Genomic DNA, 20,959 nt, shown 5'->3' on the forward strand with positions numbered 1-20,959 from the left:
CCCAAGGCAGAAGATACTGACAGGAGGGGGTGGGGGGGTATGGAGGATGATGAGGGGGGACCCAGACCAGGGGAATAAAAGAGCAGAGCAATCTCCTGCAGAGAACAAGATGAGCCCTGCACAGATATGATAATGTATCAGTCTGAGATGATTGTCAAAAACCCAAGCAGGACTTATTTGCAGATTTTCCCCAGACTCCTTAGAAAGGATACCAGATCACCTTAAAGGGGCCGTCCAGGATTAGGAGCAAACGATGGGGCATTCTGAGAGAGAGTAATAATGACATGCTCCCCTATCCCCAGCACTCTGCCGTCCAGTCTTGGCCCCTTTACCTCCAGTCTTAGAGGTGTAAAGGTCACGTGATCACGGAGACCAATCACCAGTAAGGAATCAGTAACATGAGTGATGTCACCGGCTCCTTACCAGAGAGCGCCGTCACCTGAAGCTCTGTGCTATGGGCTCAAGTGGACTGGTACTGGATAATAGAACGAATGTTTGTTAACCCCGCCATGTCCACACCCAAGTTGCCCCAGAGCCTAAATAGCCCCTTTAAAAAGGCGAGGTCTGATTTCTCTTTAGGCTGATCAGCGGGAGCACAGATGGCCCTTGTACAGATCAGCTGATTATGAATGGTTCTGAGTGCACAGAGCCACAAGCAGAGGGCACATGGCCGGTACAGGGCAGGGAACACTTACTGCAGATCTGCAGTGACAGTACCCGGGCACTGTACAGGGGGCCGACCCATCCGATTCCATTTCTGTAGGACTATATAGTATGCAAACAGCTGATACACTGTAACAAACCCACCACATAACATCAGCTGGGCAGGTTGTCTGCTTCCACCACTGCACTACCAGAGGGCACACAGTTACAGGCTGGCCCAGACCCATGGGTTAAGATCATGCCACCTACCTCGAAACTTTTTGGGAGGATTATTGAGGTCTCCAGCTTCAGGCTGTACCACACATCGGTCGTCCACCAAACTGCACAAGAGATCGGACATCAGTAACAGAGGAAGAAAATCACGACAAGGATCAGAATAGCGCCCCCTTTTGACTATAGGCCCACAGTTCTACCATCCAGTGTGAGAACATGGGGGGGGGGGGGGGGGGGCGTGAAGACTTCTGCATTTATATACAATGGCAAGAATTCAACCCGTCCCCCAGACTCACCCCAGTGTGCTGATAAACCCATTGACCGACCCCTCGGCGTACAGGGACACAATATCCCCCACATGGAGAAAACTCGACATCTTGTCCGACATAATTGCTGATCCTGGAAGAAAAAAAAGGAGACGTGAAACAAGGACGATGCCAAGGTGACACTGGCACTGATATGATGACGGCTGCATCCCGTGCCAACTCGCCCTCTGTCATCAGGACACGCTGTAATCTATTCACCAGCCTCTCTGCTGTACAGAACAAGGAGCAGAGCAACGGCCATCACCCGGGTACAGGGCAGGACCGAGAGTGCCAGACTGACCACCCCATATAGGGATCACTCAGTAGTGCAAGGACATGAGGACCAGAGGTGTCTGCAGGAGACCCCACCCCCACCCCCACCATCAGATGCCGCCATCTACGCTATGATCAGTGACAGATCAGGGCTCAGTACACACCTGGAAATCCTCAGTGTCAGCAGCAATGTGTCCCCGACCTCACAGGAGCCGCCTGCCGCCCTAGAAGAGAAGACAGAATGGTGTTATTCCCACACAGTGCAAGGAGAGAGCAGCCGTCCATACATTACTCACAGCTCCCTGACACTGATCGCCCGTCTAGGACACAAGCCCTGTAACATGACAAAGCTGCGACTCTATAGGGTGAAGCCTAGTATATAAACATACCATACATTACACACCTCCTCCTATCTACTGTACAGTCATAAGATAAAGCCAGCACACTGGGCGCGGACACCGACCTCGATATAGACCGGGATAAGAGGATCAATAAGTCACCAGATAAATCAGAGCATTGGGAGGCAACAGGGTACACAGCGCCCCCCATGGGATAGTCGCAGCAATGAGTGTGGTGTTTGTAATATCGTCCCATTGACAGCCGTGAAGGTACATATAGGCGACCTCCTATGGACAGTCAGAATACAATATACCGGGCTAACCAGGGGACGTTCTTGCACTGCAGCCCATAGACAACATTGCTCTGAGCACCCCAAAAACATCCTGTGGACAATTGCAAGACACCAGCCTGGCATCACCTGTCATGACAGAGGAAGGGGAAGCAACAGACACGCGGATCATTCTGTGCCTTCCCAGATTCTGGACACGTTATGCACCTGCAGGTCCCGAGGGTCACAACCTTCACATATCTGCAGGTCCCTGGGGTCAGAGGGTTTTGCATTTCAGACAACATGTCATCCTGAGGTATCGGGCTCCATCCCCAGGAGAGTTCTCTGCGCCCGTCCCCCAGTGCTCAGGCAGAATAGGAGCTGCATCCAAAATAGGCGTCCTGTTTACCTGGCACATCCTAGACCTGATCTCCACCCAGGGCTGAAGGCGAACAACACCTGCAGTCTCTCCTGTACGCTGTATGTTATACAAGCTATTGTCCTCTGTTGTCAGCCAAGGGTGCACAAGTAACCGAATGCAGAAAGCTCCCGGCCCGTGATCGATTATGTCCTCCTAAAAAACCTTATTCACATGCTGCAGTTGTTATAATTTTTTCACCGTTTATAGAAGTGAAAGTTGTAAATTACGACACATTGCAGCGTGGGCTGTGCTGGGGTAGAAGGGGCTCCCCTATATACTGCAGTAGTTCAGGGCCCTGCAGACTCGCAGGACGGACTTACTGGCTGCAGGTTCCAGCTCTGATTTTATTGCAGCCGCCGCACCGTCTGAAGATGACGGTTATGAGCCACGACCTGCCGCCATCTTTATGGAAGTCTCTACAAATAAAAATCCGACCTCCCAAGTCAGTGCAGGGACAGGGGGAGGGGGAGGGAGCAGGACCGGCGCAGAATCCTCCAAAACTCAACTTTAATGACCTCTGGAGACAAGAACATGACAGGGATTCTAGGATGAGCGGAAACCTTAAATAAATAAGCCTTAAAGACCTCATAAAGCGGCAGCAGCCGAGACTCCGACACATTCTACCCAAGTTTGGCATTTTCTCCTTATTGTTCCATGATCCAAGAAGGAAACGTGCGGCCGCTATCGGAGGAGGAGGAGACGCTGCTGCCAAGGAGAAGCATGAAAGAGTCCACTCCAGGAGGAGCAATACCCGAAATTACAGGGTCAACAGTCATCTGTGGACAGAAGAGCAGAGCCAAGGAGGTGGCGGCGGGGAGCCCAGGGCCACAGCCTAGGACATGGCAACAGCTAGCCCAGGGCCACAGCCTAGGACATGGCAACAGCTAGCCCAGGGCCACAGCCTAGGACATGGCAACAGCTAGCCCAGGGCCACAGCCTAGGACATGGCAACAGCTAGCCCAGGGCCACAGCCTAGGACATGGCAACAGCTAGCCCAGGGCCACAGCCTAGGACATGGCAACAGCTAGCCCAGGGCCACAGCCTAGGACATGGCAACAGCTAGCCCAGGGCCACAGCCTAGGACATGGCAACAGCTAGCCCAGGGCCACAGCCTAGGACTGGCAACAGCTAGCCCAGGGCCACAGCCTAGGACATGGCAACAGCTAGCCCAGGGCCACAGCCTAGGACATGGCAACAGCTAGACCAGGGCCACAGCCTAGGACATGGCAACAGCTAGCCCAGGGCCAGAGCCGATGACTGGTTACTAACTACACGCCATGGATGCATGTTCATGGTGGGATTGGAATAGTCATGTCAACAAGCGCTCAGACCAGCGCCCTCCACAGGTGTATGGTGGGCTGCACCTTAATACTGGGCGCACCCTCTGGCCCGGGGAAGATTCTGGCTATGCAGTCGGCCACAGATTTGGCACAGTTGCACACACGACACGTTTTTAGCCATAAGTGGCTGCAGTTCCAGTAACGGTCACCTGTTCTAGCGGAGGCGCTGCAGAGGTTTCAGTAAAGTCTCTGCACAGTCTGAACACACTCCTAGGACTCGGGCCACGAAGCCTCAGATACATTGATGGTGTTCTGTATAGAATGGCAGCAGCTCCAATCCCAGAGAACTAATGGACACACAATGGACTGGACAGGGGGCGCCGCAGCTCACAGGGTCCTCGGTCAGGTGGGCTCAGGGGCCACGGCTCACCCTCATTTCCCCAAAGTCCATGAAATGTGTGCATCTATTTTTAGGACTTTGTGAACATCCAGCTGCCGGGAGTCACGTCAGAGGGAACGATCGGCCGCTCCGGATAACTGGCAGCAACGAGGCAGAAGAGATTTAATGACTCGAAAACGCTTCAGTCGCTCATTATATCTGGGGGGAGGAGGGCGGCCGAATAAGCCGATGTGACACTGCGATGGCGGCGATAAGGGGGCACTCCGGACATGGCATATACATCTGGAGGGGGAGGGGGAGGACCCTCATATACAGGGATCAGCTCCAGGCTACTCGCCCGGCTCTACCATTAGGACCAGGGCAGAGAGAAGGGAACAACACACAGACCAGGGCTCTGGGGGCCACAAGGGCCACAACTGATTAGTATTATAAGGGTGGCCCAGCTGGGCAGGTAGAGGGCGAGTGTGTGAATGCTAAGAACCATTTGGGCTGAATTCAGAGATATTCAGCTATACGGCATGGAGACCGCAATGTGGGGCATCATTGGGGGGGGGGGGGGTCTTATTACCATAGTAATGAGCGCCCCCTAATGGACAGGCTTTATAGGATAGCTCTGCACGTAGTCAGCAGTGCAGAAAAAAAAAAAAAAAAAAATCATTGCTGCAGTCCTGGGGGAAAGGGGCAACCTGGAATCCATGAGGAGGGGCCTATAGAAACCCCTGATTGTTATATGGATACAAAGTAACAGTGTAGTTGCGGTCTCCCTCGTGTGTGTGTGTGTGTGTGTGTGTGTTGTAGTCCTCTAATAGGGGGCTGTAGTCCTGTGCGGGAGGGTTGGAGTCCTGTAATAGGGGGGGTTGGAGTCCTGTAATAGCTCAGTCACCGACAATGCAGGAATCTCCGACCCATGTCCCAGCACAGCAGATAATATCAAAGGACAAGAGAACAGTCAGTCATCCGCGGCGATCAAGTGACGTTATCAAGGTGTCAGCTCTGCCTGTGGTGGTGAGAATGATAGGGGTGCGAGGTGTGAACAGTCTCCACCTACAGTATAGGCCCCTATAGAACACAAAAATAGTAAAACATAGGAGAGGGGAAAAGGAGGGAAGTCTACAAATCACCAAGACGTCTCAGGAGTCTACAGCCCATGTCACATGGCATGGAAACAGTCAGCAAGAATCTCCTACAGAAGAGAAAGTTTAGTGCAAACTTCACAGAATATTAGAAAAAGACACTGAACAAGCAGAGAATGCTGGGAGATTTCAGCTCTGGAGTATAATACAGGATAAGTAATGTGATGTATGTACACAGTGACTGTACCAGCAGAATAGTGAGCGCAGCTCTGGAGTATAATACAGGATAAGTAATGTAATGTATGTACACAGTGACTGCACCAGCAGAATAGTGAGCGCAGCTCTGGAGTATAATACAGGATAAGTAATGTAATGTATGTACACAGTGACTGCACCAGCAGAATAGTGAGCGCAGCTCTGGAGTATAATACAGGATAAGTAATGTAATGTATGTACACAGTGACTGCACCAGCAGAATAGTGAGCGCAGCTCTGGAGTATAATACAGGATAAGTAATGTAATGTATGTGCACAGTGACTGTACCAGCAGAATAGTGAGCGCAGCTCTGGAGTATAATACAGGATAAGTAATGTAATGTATGTGCACAGTGACTGTACCAGCAGAATAGTGAGCGCAGCTCTGGAGTATAATACAGGATAAGTAATGTAATGTATGTACACAGTGACTGCACCAGCAGAATAGTGAGCGCAGCTCTGGAGTATAATACAGGATAAGTAATGTAATGTATGTACACAGTGACTATACCAGCAGAATAGTGAGCACAGCTCTGGAGTATAATACAGGATAAGTAATGTAATGTACACTCACCGGCCACTTTATTAGGTCCACCATGCTAGTAACGGGTTGGCCCCCCTTTTGCCTTCAGAACTGCCTCAATTCTTCGTGGCATAGATACAACAAGGTGCTGGAAGCATTCCTCAGAGATTTTGCTCCATATTGACATGATGGCATCACACAGTTGCAGTCGCAGATTTGTCGGCTGCACATCCATGATGCGAATCTCCCGTTCCACCACATCCCAAAGATGCTCCTCTATTGGATTGAGATCTGGTGACTGTGGAGGCCATTGGAGTACAGTGAACTCATTGTCATGTTCAAGAAACCAGTCTGAGATGATTCCAGCTTTATGACATGGCATTGCATTATCCTGCTGAAAGTAGCCATCAGATGTTGGGTACATTGTGGTCATAAAGGGATGGACATGGTCAGCAACAATACTCAGGTAGGCTTTGGCGTTGCAACGATGCTCAATTAGTACCAAGGGGCCCAAAGAGTGCCAAGAAAATATTCCCCACACCATGACACCACCACCACCAGCCTGTACCGTTACCGATACAAGGCAGGATGGATCCATGCTTTCATGTTGTTGACGCCAAATTCTGACCCTACCATCCGAATGTCGCAGCAGAAATCGAGACTCATCAGACCAGGCAACGTTTTTCCAATCTTCAATTGTCCAATTTCGATGAGCTTGTGCAAATTGTAGCCTCAGTTTCCTGTTCTTAGCTGAAAGGAGTGGCACCCGGTGTGGTCTTCTGCTGCTGTAGCCCATCTGTAGCCTCAAAGTTGGACGTACTGTGCGGCGTTCAGAGATGCTCTTCTGGCTACCTTGGTTGTAACGGGTGGCTATTTGAGTCACTGTTGCCTTTCTATCAGCTCGAACCAGTCTGGCCATTCTCCTCTGACCTCTGGCATCAACAACGCATTTCCGCCCACAGAACTGCCGCTCACTGGATGTTTTTTCTTTTTCGGACCATTCTCTGTAAACCCTAGAGATGGTTGTGCGTGAAAATCCCAGTAGATCAGCAGTTTCTGAAATACTCAGACCAGCCCTTCTGGCACCAACAACCATGCCACGTTCAAAGGCACTCAAATCACCTTTCTTCCCCCCCATACTGATGCTCGGTTTGAACTGCAGGAGATTGTCTTGACCATGTCTACATGCCTAAATGCACTGAGTTGCCGCCATGTGATTGGCTGATTAGAAATTAAGTGTTAACGAGCAATTGGACAGGTGTACCTAATAAAGTGGCCGGTGAGTGTATGTACACAGTGACTGTACCAGCAGAATAATGAGCGCAGCTCTGGAGTATAATACAGGATAAGCAATGTAATGTATGTACACAGTGACTGCACCAGCAGAATAGTGAGCGCAGCTCTGGAGTATAATACAGGATAAGTAATGTAATGTATGTACACAGTGACTGTACCAGCAGAATAGTGAGCGCAGCTCTGGAGTATAATACAGGATAAGTAATGTAATGTATGTACACAGTGACTGTACCAGCAGAATAGTGAGCGCAGCTCTGGAGTATAATACAGGATAAGTAATGTAATGTATGTACACAGTGACTGCACCAGCAGAATAGTGAGCGCAGCTCTGGAGTATAATACAGGATAAGTAATGTAATGTATGTACACAGTGACTGTACCAGCAGAATAGTGAGCGCAGCTCTGGAGTATAATACAGGATGTGAAGTGTTTATATAGTGACTCGCCATCTAGATTCATTCTATATGCAAATAGTAAAGTGATAGATTTTTGGGCTGATTTGTTGCAGTGGTCGTTGTCTGGTTTCCTCCAGCTTTCCTAGGTTAATGGATCTTGGGGACCTTTGGCCTCATGTTCTATTTTCGGCTCAGGTAAGTTGATGGATTCTGCCTCTCTTACATTATGGAGGGGTCGGGCTCGGCTCTCGCTCTGGGGCAGAACATTACATACGGACACATTGATCAGATCTGCACAGATGGGACGGTTGATCGCGACTTCCAGGTGACGGCTCTGCAGTCTGTCACTAGGATGTCTTCTCTACAATCTGTCACATGGAGCGCGCTGGAGATGGCGAGCGAGGACTCTGCGCCCTAATTCCCTCAGACATGAGCTAAACTGCTGCATCCCTCTGACAGGCTCCGGATTTGGGGAGGGGGTCCTACGACAAGCGACATTTCATCACTGAGGCCAAAGTGGGCTATAAATAGTCCATAATGGTTGGCCAAGACACTTCTCCATGTGCAGAGTTTCCGCTTCCTACACAGAATGGAAAACGTAGGCTGAATTCATGGAAAGACGTGAATGTCAAGAGCCGAGCAAGGCTGCAATATGGCGGACAGGACCCAAAAAACAGCATTCATGACATTGCAGAATTGCTTTAGCTTCATTAGGTCGTACTCCAGTTACAGCCAAAGCTGCACTTGTCACTGCTGTCACAGACCATATTCTAATGCAATGCATTGTGGGAGGAGAAGACCCTGATCCCCTATTGGGCATTAAAGGGCTCAGCAAGATTGCAAAAACATGGCTGTTTTTCCAGAGACAGCGCCCCCACCTGTCCACAGGTTGGTTCTTGTATTGCAACTCCGCACTAATTTCATTACACTGGGCTGCAATACCAGACACCACCCATGACCACGGCGCTGTTACTAGAAGTCACATTGTTTTGCTTTGCACATTCCCTTTAATTATGCTCCACCCTGAACAGACGTTCTTATATGTGTCTACAGCAGGAGTGACGCCCCCTACAGGCAGATGAGGCCCCATATATACCACGGGAGAATCTGAAGGTACCCCAGACCTCCATCTATACAGAGGGCAATAACCCATCACTACTACCCCTGCACCCCACACCCCATATCCACTGACTGCAGCCGCAGAGCCCCAGGGGCCCCGTACACACGGCTCTGCCTGGTCTCCGCTGTCCCGGATCCGTTCCCAGCCCATGTCCTACTTTACTGGCCCAAACATTTGCCCTATATTCTGAAATTACATTTATTCCAGTTTGCCCAGTTAGATATTAATACCGGCGTGTCCCGGATATGAGGAGCCGCGAGGTGCCTGGTGCCTCAGTCTAGGGCTGTACTGTGGTACATCTGCATGAGGAGAGGGCAAGGAGAGTCAGTGGACTGCAAGTACAAAAACTGCCGTCTAGCCGCCAATGTACCCCATAAGTCAGTGCAGCACAGAAGTGGCGCCCCCTGTCCCTGAACGGTAGGTGGGAAGACATCCTTTAATCCAGAAAACATATGGAGATGGGATTATTAGTGTGAAGCTTCGTAGGACCCGACCGGTCTCTGCCCTATACAATAATCCAGTGCAATCTCATGGGGGCCAAAACTGACCTTCTCCTTACCATAGGCAACGACTGGTCTCCTGATAGTGGGTGACCCCAAAACTAGGGTGCAACCACCAAGGCACATGACCCTGGATACAATGCATCTCTATAATGGAGGCTCCTGGGCCTCGGTGGAATGACATCCTATACAACCCCAGGATATAGCAAGAGGTGATCTCCTACTCTGCACCCTATACGAGCCCCACCCCCACCCCGCTCCACCTTGTGCATGAAGTCATCAATGTCTGTGGTCACATCTATGCCAGGAGTTGGAGCAAATTCACACTCAGAATTACAACATATTTATTGCAGAACCTTCTGTGACTGACCTATGACCAGACCTATGGATTCTGGAAGTCCTAGAAGAACAGAGAAGTCTGAGACAAGACTGCCGCGTGTGAATTGACCCCTTGGGTGCAGTTTTTGCTTACAATGTGTAAATAAACCCAGACGGAAACTCAACATGCGGAGAAAAAAGGAAAAGCCCCGAGGTCAGCGAAAGTGAGTGGAGGTCACCGAAGAATCTGAACTTGTCACAACCTCAATGGGGAACTAATACTAATGCAACCGACCGACAAACAGCAAGAGCGGCTGAAAATCCCACAGGTCACGGCCCAACCAGAAGCATTAGGTGCAGTGCGGACACAATGAACACCACCGGTCAGTCAGCGCCACCTATGTCTATGGGCAGTGTCAGGTATTGCAGCTTAGAAGTGAGATGAATGGGCCAGAGCTGCAATACCTGACAGAACCAGTGGACAGGGGTGGTGCAGTTTCCTGAAAAAGATCAGAGATTCTTCCAGTCCTTTACAACCCCTTTAAGGTGGAGTGGCATTTCTGTAACCCAGCATTAAAGGGGAAGTTATCTTAAGCTCCACCCACCTCAGGCTCTGGCACACAATCAAATCCTTCCGTCTCCGGAGACATCTCAAGCAGTCGTCCCTTCACATTCTGCCTGACTCCCGTCTACCGCACTGGCTTCCAGCTACATTGCACAATCCGCCATCACATCCACAAGGACATTTTAGGATTTCTCATTACACTCGATACTTTGTTGCCAATGAATTCCTAAGGGAAGAGTCAAAAACTGCAAGGCAGGGCAGGAACCGAGACCTTGCGGTGTGTACTGGTGCGCCCGAGCCAGGGACAGAGGGCCCTAAACCCTTCACCCGCTGCTGGAATAAAAGGATCTACCATTTAGGTGCAAATTCTGCATGAATGAGATTACAGCCCTGTAACACTGACACAAAGCTCCAAAACCCCTGCACAGTCTGTTACAGAATAACATGGTACAGCGCTGTGGCCACCTTTAGGGGGAGCTCAGGAGCAGACTGTATATACAATGCTCTCCATAATAACCCAGTATACAGTGAGCTCCCTCTAGTGGTGGCTGCAGGCAGGGAGCAGACTAGCTTGTAATCTGTATATGCAGGAGATATGAGGACCAGGAGAGATGACTGTTGGCTAAACACTTGGTTGGTTGGCAGATACTCCTTCCAACCTCCTCATACACATGCCCTCACAATATCCGAAGCTTCGGGAGGAGTCAGGACCCCCTCGACCTACTACAATCATCTCCTGTCTATGGCTACAGACTTTCAGCAGCAGGTTCTCCTGCAAACCTCCATGGCAGACACCCCAAACCAGGTGATTTCTCTGGCGTTCACCTCCAGGTCTCCCGCAGCTTCCAACCCTTGTGATGCATAGAATGGGTCATCACTAGCTGATCGGCGTGGGTCTGACCCCTCAGTGGCGGCAGTGTACCACAGCTAGCGGGACGCAGTGCACTATTAGGCGAGACCTCACAAAGCCTCAGAGCTGGGACATTTCTGTATATTGAGGCTCCTGCAAGAGCTGGTCAGCAGGGTGCTGGGAGTCAGACCACCCCAACCTGCTATGAGAACAAGTCTAAGTAGTATACTGCCGGCATCCCCTTTAAGTAGCAACAGTCTAGCCCTCAAACAGGTGAAATATTTTGTTGCAAAAGCTTCCCATGTGAACACAGCCTTAATGTCCGGTCACCACCCTGTACAGAATACCAAGCTGCAGATTACAAGCCGCCTTCCCGGAGAGATCAAATCTGAGCGCCTGCCCCATTTATCCGATCACCAAATTAGGCTGAAAACAATTTCCATCAGAGCAAGGAAGGAAGACGGGAAAAAAAAAAAGCCACATGTGCACAAGGCCGAGCAGAGCGGCGTAGCGGCAGAGTACCACGCCATGTCATTAGCAAGTCATTAACAAACACGGCTCTGCTGAATCTGTCACCTCAGGTGCTGCATTCACTGAAACATTAACTCAGATCGGGCACAGAGGTCAGGAAAGCGCTCGGCGCGCCAAAGTCACTTCACCCAGCAGCGCCTGACAACAGCCAATAATATCCAGCGCTGCGTCATCTACAAAACTTCACATCAAGGCCAAGGGCACCTGAGACGCCGAGAGCGAATCTGTAGTATACAATGTAGGATGACAGAACGAAACGCACGTAGGACGAGAACCAGAGACACGGAACAGGCAGCGGTCACGTCTGTGTGGTCATATCCGGTATTCTAGTCAGTCACAGGACAGCAAAAGTAAAGAGATGGAACAGATCAGTGACAGACATCACCATCCTGTATTATACTCCAGAGCTGCGCTCACTATTCTGCCGGTGCAGTCACTGTGTACATACATTACTTATCCTGTATTATGCTCCAGAGCTGCGCTCACTATTCTGCTGGTACAGTCACTGTGTACATACATTACATTACTTATCCTGTATTATACTCCAGAGCTGCGCTCACTATTCTGCTGGTGCAGTCACTGTGTACATACATTACATTACTTATCCTGTATTATACTCCAGAGCTGCGCTCACTATTCTGCCGGTGCAGTCACTGTGTACATACATTACTTATCCTGTATTATGCTCCAGAGCTGCGCTCACTATTCTGCTGGTACAGTCTCTGTGTACATACATTACATTACTTATCCTGTATTATACTCCAGAGCTGCGCTCACTATTCTGCTGGTACAGTCACTGTGTACATACATTACTTATCCTGTATTATGCTCCAGAGCTGCGCTCACTATTCTGCCGGTACAGTCTCTGTGTACATACATTACATTACTTATCCTGTATTATACTGCAGAGCTGCGCTCACTATTCTGCTGGTGCAGTCACTGTGTACATACATTACATTACTTATCCTGTATTATACTCCAGATCTGCGCTCACTATTCTGCTGGTGCAGTCACTGTGTACATACATTACATTACTTATCCTGTATTATACACCAGAGCTGCGCTCACTATTCTGCTGGTGCAGTCACTGTGTACATACATTACATTACTTATCCTGTATTATACCTCAGAGCTGCGCTCACTATTCTGCTGGTGCAGTCACTGTGTACATACATTACATTACTTATCCTGTATTATACCCCAGAGCTGCGCTCACTATTCTGCTGGTGCAGTCACTGTGTACATACATTACATTACTTATCCTGTATTATACTGCAGAGCTGCGCTCACTATTCTGCTGGTGCAGTCACTGTGTACATACATTACATTACTTATCCTGTATTATACTCCAGAGCTGCGCTCACTATTCTGCTGGTACAGTCTCTGTGTACATACATTACATTACTTATCCTGTATTATACTCCAGAGCTGCGCTCACTATTCTGCTGGTGCAGTCACTATGTACATACATTACATTACTTATCCTGTATTATACCCCAGAGCTGCGCTCACTATTCTGCTGGAGCAGTCACTGTGTACATACATTACATTACTTATCCTGTATTATACTCCAGATCTGCGCTCACTATTCTGCTGGTGCAGTCACTGTGTACATACATTACATTACTTATCCTGTATTATACACCAGAGCTGCGCTCACTATTCTGCTGGTGCAGTCACTGTATACATACATTACATTACTTATCCTGTATTATACACCAGAGCTGCGCTCACTATTCTGCTGGTGCAGTCACTGTGTACATACATTACATTACTTATCCTGTATTATACCTCAGAGCTGCGCTCACTATTCTGCTGGTGCAGTCACCGTGTACATACATTACATTACTTATCCTGTATTATACTCCAGAGCTGCGATCACTATTCTGCTGGTACAGTCACCGTGTACATACATTACATTACTTATCCTGTATTATACTCCAGAGCTGCGCTCACTATTCTGCCGGTGCAGTCACTGTGTACATACATTACATTACTTATCCTGTATTATACCCCAGAGCTGCACTCACTATTCTGCTGGTACAGTCACTGTGTACATACATTACATTACTTATCCTGTATTATACCCCAGAGCTGCGCTCACTATTCTGCCGGTGCAGTCACTGTGTACATACATTACATTACTTATCCTGTATTATACCCCAGAGCTGCACTCACTATTCTGCTGGTACAGTCACTGTGTACATACATTACATTACTTATCCTGTATTATACTCCAGAGCTGCGCTCACTATTCTGCTAGAGGTTTTCTACAATGTATCTATTCTGGACAGTTGACACATTGTAACAGATTCTCAGCTGTATGAAGAGACTGGTGTAATTTCTGTGGAATATGAACAAGTGTTTTCTCCTTCAGTGACAGGAAACAGAATCTTGTAAGTTACAAGGAACTGAAACACAGCAGTGAGTTACATGTGAATTACACGGCCCCCGATCTCATGGTAGTTACTTTAGATGATGTCAGGGGACGTTCTTTAGCCTCCAGCACATGAGGTCACAGATGTTTGGGGGGGGGGGGGGGGGGGTCTCTAGTTGCCGTCCGGTGCGGTATGGCCGGCGTTCACACTTCAGCAGTGACTGACAGATTTCTCGAAATGTCCCATTTATGACTTAACATTCCTCGAATTCATATCCCATAAATAGCCCCGAGTGATGAGCGCACCCCTGGGGGGGGGCACGGATAATCAGATAGTCAGCGACTAATACAACAATCTGTCTGATAATCCAGCAAGTCCCAACACAGAGACTGGGCCAGATACCAGAAATAAGAGGATGAGGAACGGGCTACGGAAATGAACTTGGAGGATTCCCCTATGGGGGGGGGGGGGGGTGCACAGATTTATGTGTTAGAGGGACACATTGTCAGAGTCCACCACTCGCACTAGAGCTTTAGGCCGAGGCCTCGCGTTGCAGAAATGCAGCTTTTGTTGCAAATTTTGCTGCATTTCTTTGAGCAAAAACCAAGAATGGCAGCGATTCCGCAACGTGAGGCTTCAGCCTAAAGGGAGTTAGTACAAAGCTGCGGCCTCTTCAATACAGCGCCATCCATTGTATAGTGGCTGTGCTTGGTATTGCAGCTCACCCCCCCCCCCCCCCCCCATTTATTTTAGACGCTACATGGCCATGTGACTAATAAACGTGATGTCACTGCCCAAGAAGAGGAAGTGGAGCTCAGTAACGGTCCTGGGAAAGCCCTTTAAAAGGGGGATTATTCCAAATATTTGCTTATGTATCCTCGTTATTGGAAGGAGGGGGAGGGGAGGTTAAGAATCAAGAATGGCACTGGAATAAAACTGCAAGAGCTGCAGAAATATCCATCAGCAAGTAATTCACCCCATTAAGTGTCCAGCACGGTCAGGCAACCCCCACAGTCCTGATCAGGACCCAGAGAAGGCTACACCGTGCACCAGCCCTCCATTACTCCAGAGCATCGCTCCACAACATGGAGCCCAACAATCTGCAGCTAGAAGGTTGGCGGTCACCCAGGATGACATCACGTGTGCCCCCAGATTTTACACCTGTTCTAGAATAAATTCAGGGATGTAACACCGATGGGCATGAGGTTTACAAGACAAAGTGACCTCTGAACTCTAGAGCGCCCCCTTAAGATGGCCATTTAGATTTCCTGCAGTATCTGGGACAGATGTCTCCGGCTCCAGAGAGGGAGTGATCTCTGCTACATCTGTGCAGTAGTTGTGGCAGAGGTCTGACAATTCTCCCTTGTTGGGTATTCTAGAGTTGTCAGAGTTTGTGCCGCCCGACAGCTCTGTGTCCAGTCAATGCAAACTATGGCAGAGAGCGATGGGCAAGGTTATCCAAATAGACGTCTTCAATGGCCCAGGTGTGAACAAGTCACCCTGAAGATGGCCACCTGAAGTCCCTGACACAAGAGCAGGCTCTGAGACAAGACGCAACAACTTACAGAATGATGCGGGAGGTGAAGACATCTTCATATATGACCATATGGCAGCCCTCTCTACTGCCTCCTGGCAATGCCCTGCTAACATACCATTCAGAGAGTCAAACGCCCCTTTAAGATGTAGCTCTAGGCCGTGCAGCAATAGCAGTCAGTACTGGGCTCTGGAGCCTGAGGGGGCCCAAAGGTCTTTCTGCCATATAACATGTATTCTAGATGGCACCAGGCAGAGGCCCCCTTACAGATTCGGCACTGGAGTTACTTTTCAGGTATCTGGGCACATTGGTTGTCAGTTGTCAGCCCATGTGAGTAGCAGCTGATGCCAACACTTCCCATCACACCAGTTTTGTATCCTAAAAGCTTAAGAGCCAGGATTTGTACTGTAGGACATGACACCAGAGCTCTGACAACCCCACTGACAACCATATCCCGGGGTCAGGAGAATCTCCAAATACATCAGGACACACGAGATCTGCAGCAAGTTCCCCAATGTACCGGCTGCAGAAATAACCCCCATTCACAGCACAGACACATAGAAGGGTCAAAGGAGTTTCTGTAACAAGTCTGCCACATGTGAACTTCCCCCTACAGTATACCCAACTCCAGTCAGTAGCATAGCACGTGTATACAGAGAATAAGCGCGGCCGCCATTATAGGACGTCTATTCACTTTACCTTCAGCTTTTAGCAGTTCTCCCCTCCGCAGGCCCTTGTAGTTTGCAGTTCTCCATATACTGCACACAGCACGTAGAGGAGAAGCTGCTCTCTAACTCCAACATGCTACTATACATGTTACTACTTATCCTCCAGTCATACACAATGTATCAGCGTCCATAAAGCTCCTATAATGGCCGGACATATGGAAGCAGCGACGCGTCGGGCACAAGTCTCGTGGCTACAACTCCCATTACAAGGACACAATCCCTCAGTAATCCCTTTACTGCTACAGACAGGAGATCTAGTGAAGACCAAGGAGTTGTGCAATAAGGATTGAGCCCGGTCAGTACAAGGAGGTCTCCATTTTAAGGTTAACTCGAGCTATTGCTCCCTGTTATCAGCCATCACAGCTCCAGACAGAAAAAAAAAAAATATCTAATATAGAATCTGCAGCGATGAATAATGGAACAAGTGACAGCAAGTATAGAAACCTCACTGTGCAGCTCCCGGTCCGTGATCCCCAAATTACATCATCATCTCCAGTGCAGAGACCCTTCTGTAAGTGACCAATATCAGTCACGCTCCATAGACATTTACAGCATATATGTCTGATATCAGTCCTCTTATAACACCCCAGTACTGACAGAGGACCAATATCAGTCATATATAATAACACTCCATAGACACTTTTATCATATCACTGCTATCAGTCCTCCTATAACACTCCAGTACTGATCTAACCTCATATGTGACAGATATCAGTCCTCTTATATTGTTCCATAGATATTTACATCGTATGTGTCTGATATCAGTCCTCTTAACACCCCAGTAGTGACAGAGGACCGATATTAGTCATATACAATAACACTCCCATCATATCACTGATATCAGTCCTCCTATAAGACTCTGGTACTGATATAACCTCACGTGACAGATATCAGTCCTCTTATAACGTTTCCATAGACATTTACATCATATATGTCTGATATCAGTCCTCTTAGAAGACCCCAGTACTGACAGAACCCCTCAGAGGACAGATATCAGTCATATATAACTCTCCATAGACACTTCCATCATATCACTGATATCAGTCCTCCTCCTATAACACTCCAGTACTGATATAACCTCATATGTGACTGATATCAGACCTCTTCTAACGCTCCATAGACATTTCCATCATATCACCGATATCAATCCTCCTATAACGCTCCAGTACTGATCTAACCTCATATGTGACTGATATCAGTCCTCCTCTTATAACGCTCCAGTACTGATATAACATACAAAGGTTTTCTGCACTTTATGAGATATAAAGTCATTGTATATACACGGCAGAGTAATTCTGATTCGGTTTGGCACAAGGAGTAGATGCCGGGCAGAGGACAACACCAAAGCCAAGCGAGAGCCCCAAGGAAGAGGCTGCGAGGCTGGAGCAAAGTTTCCTCTTCACCTCGGCACGGAGATGTAGTTATCCAAACCAGTGGAGTGCGCAGCGTTCCAGATGGTGCAGAATGCAGAGGAGGAAGGTGATTGAATGAAAATATACTCTTCAACTTGGTTACAATAATGTCTTGTGATCCTATAAATAGAAAATCAGGAGGAGTGCGGAGAGCGGAGGAAGGCGGCAGAGAGACCAAGAAGCCGATCTATGATGTACAAGGGAAACCGTCAGCACTACAAGTATACACCACCCAGAGCAAAGGCATGCTGAGACCTGTAGTCCTACAGATAGTCACAGGGCAAAGCGGAACAAGAGACCAAGGAGGAGAATTATAGCAATAGTCACCCGTAAGAAGGCAAGTGGAAATGATATCCAAATATAACAATATAATAACTCACGCCAGGTCTCTGCTGGGACATCCGACCTGGCACCGACTTCTATCCTGGCAGTCAGCCGACAGTCAGGCCGTGTAAGGCTGAAGTATGAGGTGCCAATATCAAGCCGCTACCCCAATAACTATACATACAGAGCCTAAGACTAGTAATGGCCACAGGGACAAATATACAGGCAACACGAGCTAGGTATCATATATAGAGATATGGGCCATACTGGTATAACCTGGGTATATACAATTATATATGTACAGCCAGTATAACCTGGGTATATACTGTATATAATTATATATGTACAGCCGGTATACGTTATAAATCTTATAGAGATATGGACCATGCTGGTATAACCTGGGTATTATATATAGAGAAGTCATGTATTGCTCTAATGTAGTGTATGGAATGGGATGATCTGACATTAGTGACACTACCTAGTAAATCCACTTCAGCCCCATCTGTTACCAGTGTTGGAGGTTGTTGTAGCCATTTGTTTCCATTCTAGAAGACCTCTGTGTATCCAGCAGCTCAGTATATAGTATATTTGTATGTCCATTGTAAAGAATCTGTAGGGTAGGACACAGCTGCCCCCACTACCACATATGGCACTTTTGGGGTGCATTTGGGTAGTACCATTACAGATTATGTATAGTAGATTCACAGATGGGGAAGCCCCTTCTTCTAAGACCCCTTACAAGTTACTGTTGACTTGCAGCTCAGGAGCAATAGGGTCAATTCCAACCAAGGCCACGTGGATATGGGGTTTGTATATTGCACTTATTTGCAGGATGATTTATTAGTTCACTATTATTCAGCCCAATTGGTGGGGTCTGGGTCAGAGACTGGTGTGATCCCCAACCTGACAACTGAACACAATGCACCTGTAATGATGTAGAGAAGTTGTCAGCCACCTGCAGTAAAGTAGTCCTTACTGCAAACCATTAGATAAGAGTCCAGGCTTCAGGGAATGTTGAGAGTTGTAGTCTTAAATGCTCCAAGGCCACAGGTCCCCCCTATAGGCAGTGACTACAGGCCATCAGTGCATGCTGGGAGTTGTAGTTTTGCAATAGCAGGCAGTCACTGTTGTAATGCATCAGATAATAATCTACCAAGGAAATCCCGCACCTATGTAAAGGCAAAGGTGCTTGGATACCTGATAAGCAGAGCGGCTGTGTCTGTATTATCACCAGGAACAGTCACAGAAAAACAAGTCAACCACAAAGGAAGAAAAAGCAATGTGAAAAAATACAGAGGAAATGCACAAAATACAGAGAATTATCATAAAACAGCACAAGTCAGGCAAATGCACAGCACATGGGGCCCACCTGAGGGCCCGCTACCTGGCAGCGCACAATAACCCCTTATAGCTCCAAGTCACAAGTGTCTGCCAGGATTAACCCTGAACACACCAACTTCTAAACCAAAGCATCACCTTATCACCAAAACCATCAGATGAGCCCTCACCTATCCATAATACACAGAGGATCATCATAAGACAATACAGAAGCCTGGGCCCAGCTGGGTCTGCACACATTAACCCATGACATTCCATTAACTCATTCCTAACCCAAGCATCACCTTCTCACTACCCACAGTCAAGGTATCAGCCCCCACATCCATAGGACCACAAGGGCCCCCCCAGCTGGAGCAACCATTAGAACTTTCCTAGGACACACTGCCCCTGTACAGCCACCTGTTGCTCAGGGACACTGCACATCTGTCAGCTCCAGCCAGCTACCCTAGAAGGGCCCCTACATAGAGCCCCTATAGCATCACTGCACAAGTAAAGGCACTGCAAACATGAAGGAGCAGATCAGGGTGCAGGAGGATGAGGAGGGATACAATGTATCAGCAGACACACACACACACACACACACACACACACACACACACTGGAGGATACAATGTATCAGCAGAGACACACTGGAAATATATAATGTCTCAGCAAACATACACATACATAGCACACTGGAGGATACAATGTATCAGCAGACACACACATACATACATACACCGGAGGATACAATGTATCAGCAGACACACACATACACCGGAGGATACAATGTATCAGCAGACACACACACCGGAGGATACAATGTATCAGCGCCTACAGCGGAGGATACAATGTATGAGGTGTAGAGGGGCTGCAGCAGGTAGGTGTAGGCCCCCGGTACCTGTCCTCTGTCGCTCCGCACAGCCCCGGCTCTCTGCTGCTCCTCCATGCTCCCCTCTCTGCTCCTCTCCAGGCTCTGGCCCCCTCCTCCAGCACAATCTCTTTATATGGGCTGCGGGGATTGTAGTCCTTCATCCATCGGCTCCGACTACACTTCCCGGCAGGCTCCGCGGCAGAGGAGGCTCAGACCGTTACTTCAAGGATGGGAGAACTTTTCTCTGACCCCGATTGGTCGGCTAGCTAGTGACGTCATGATCAGTCTCTGCATGAAGTTTAGAGAGAAGTTCTAGAGGGGGAGGGGGGCACATATTTTATCATAGACACTTCTATATATACTCACCCATAGCCTGATATCCACCTTTCCTAAACCCCTGAAAAGTGAATCTGTCAAATGGTGTGTTATAGGAGAAGTGAGTTATAGACAGATTAGCCATTCAGGAGTCTAAGAAAGTTGGGTGTCCCTTTTCAGACTTCTCACATTGGTCGTCACCCAGCTTTCCCAGACCCCGGAAAGTAAAATTGCCAGATGCTGTGATACAGAAAAAGTAAATTATAGACAGGTGTGACATTCAGTGATCTAGGAAAGCTGGATGGTTCCTTTCAGGGCTTTCACATTGGTTGTCACCCATCTTTCCCAGAACTCTGAAAGAACTGAAGGAAGAGGCAATTGAAGGCTAGGGTTACACCGCGACGTCGGTCCCTGGCGAGTCATGTGACCACAAATTTGTGCAATTCGCAATTATTCATTTGACTATAAAAGACATTGTGAGGGGTTGTAA

At 48.4% G+C, this 20,959-nt stretch overlaps 1 protein-coding gene across 4 annotated transcripts in view; it reads right to left on the reverse strand.

Annotated features, from left to right (window-relative positions):
* The window catches only part of ITPR1 (inositol 1,4,5-trisphosphate receptor type 1), a 68,818-nt gene extending 48,507 nt beyond the window's left edge, over nucleotides 1-20,311 (reverse strand). For all 4 annotated transcript variants that reach the window (XM_075286471.1, XM_075286469.1, XM_075286470.1 and 1 more), the window contains exons 1-4: nucleotides 20,182-20,311; nucleotides 1,619-1,678; nucleotides 1,173-1,275; nucleotides 913-983 (exon numbers count right to left, since the gene is read on the reverse strand). In XM_075286471.1, coding sequence (XP_075142572.1) covers nucleotides 913-983; nucleotides 1,173-1,264 — 163 coding nt within the window. In that variant the 5' untranslated portion in view covers nucleotides 1,265-1,275; nucleotides 1,619-1,678; nucleotides 20,182-20,311. The remainder of the gene's footprint in view (nucleotides 1-912; nucleotides 984-1,172; nucleotides 1,276-1,618; nucleotides 1,679-20,181) is intronic.
* Between the last annotated feature and the right edge of the window lie 648 nt (nucleotides 20,312-20,959).

Source organism: Leptodactylus fuscus, chromosome 9 (genome assembly GCF_031893055.1).
Source record: "Leptodactylus fuscus isolate aLepFus1 chromosome 9, aLepFus1.hap2, whole genome shotgun sequence".
NCBI classification, from domain to species: Eukaryota; Metazoa; Chordata; class Amphibia; order Anura; family Leptodactylidae; genus Leptodactylus; species Leptodactylus fuscus.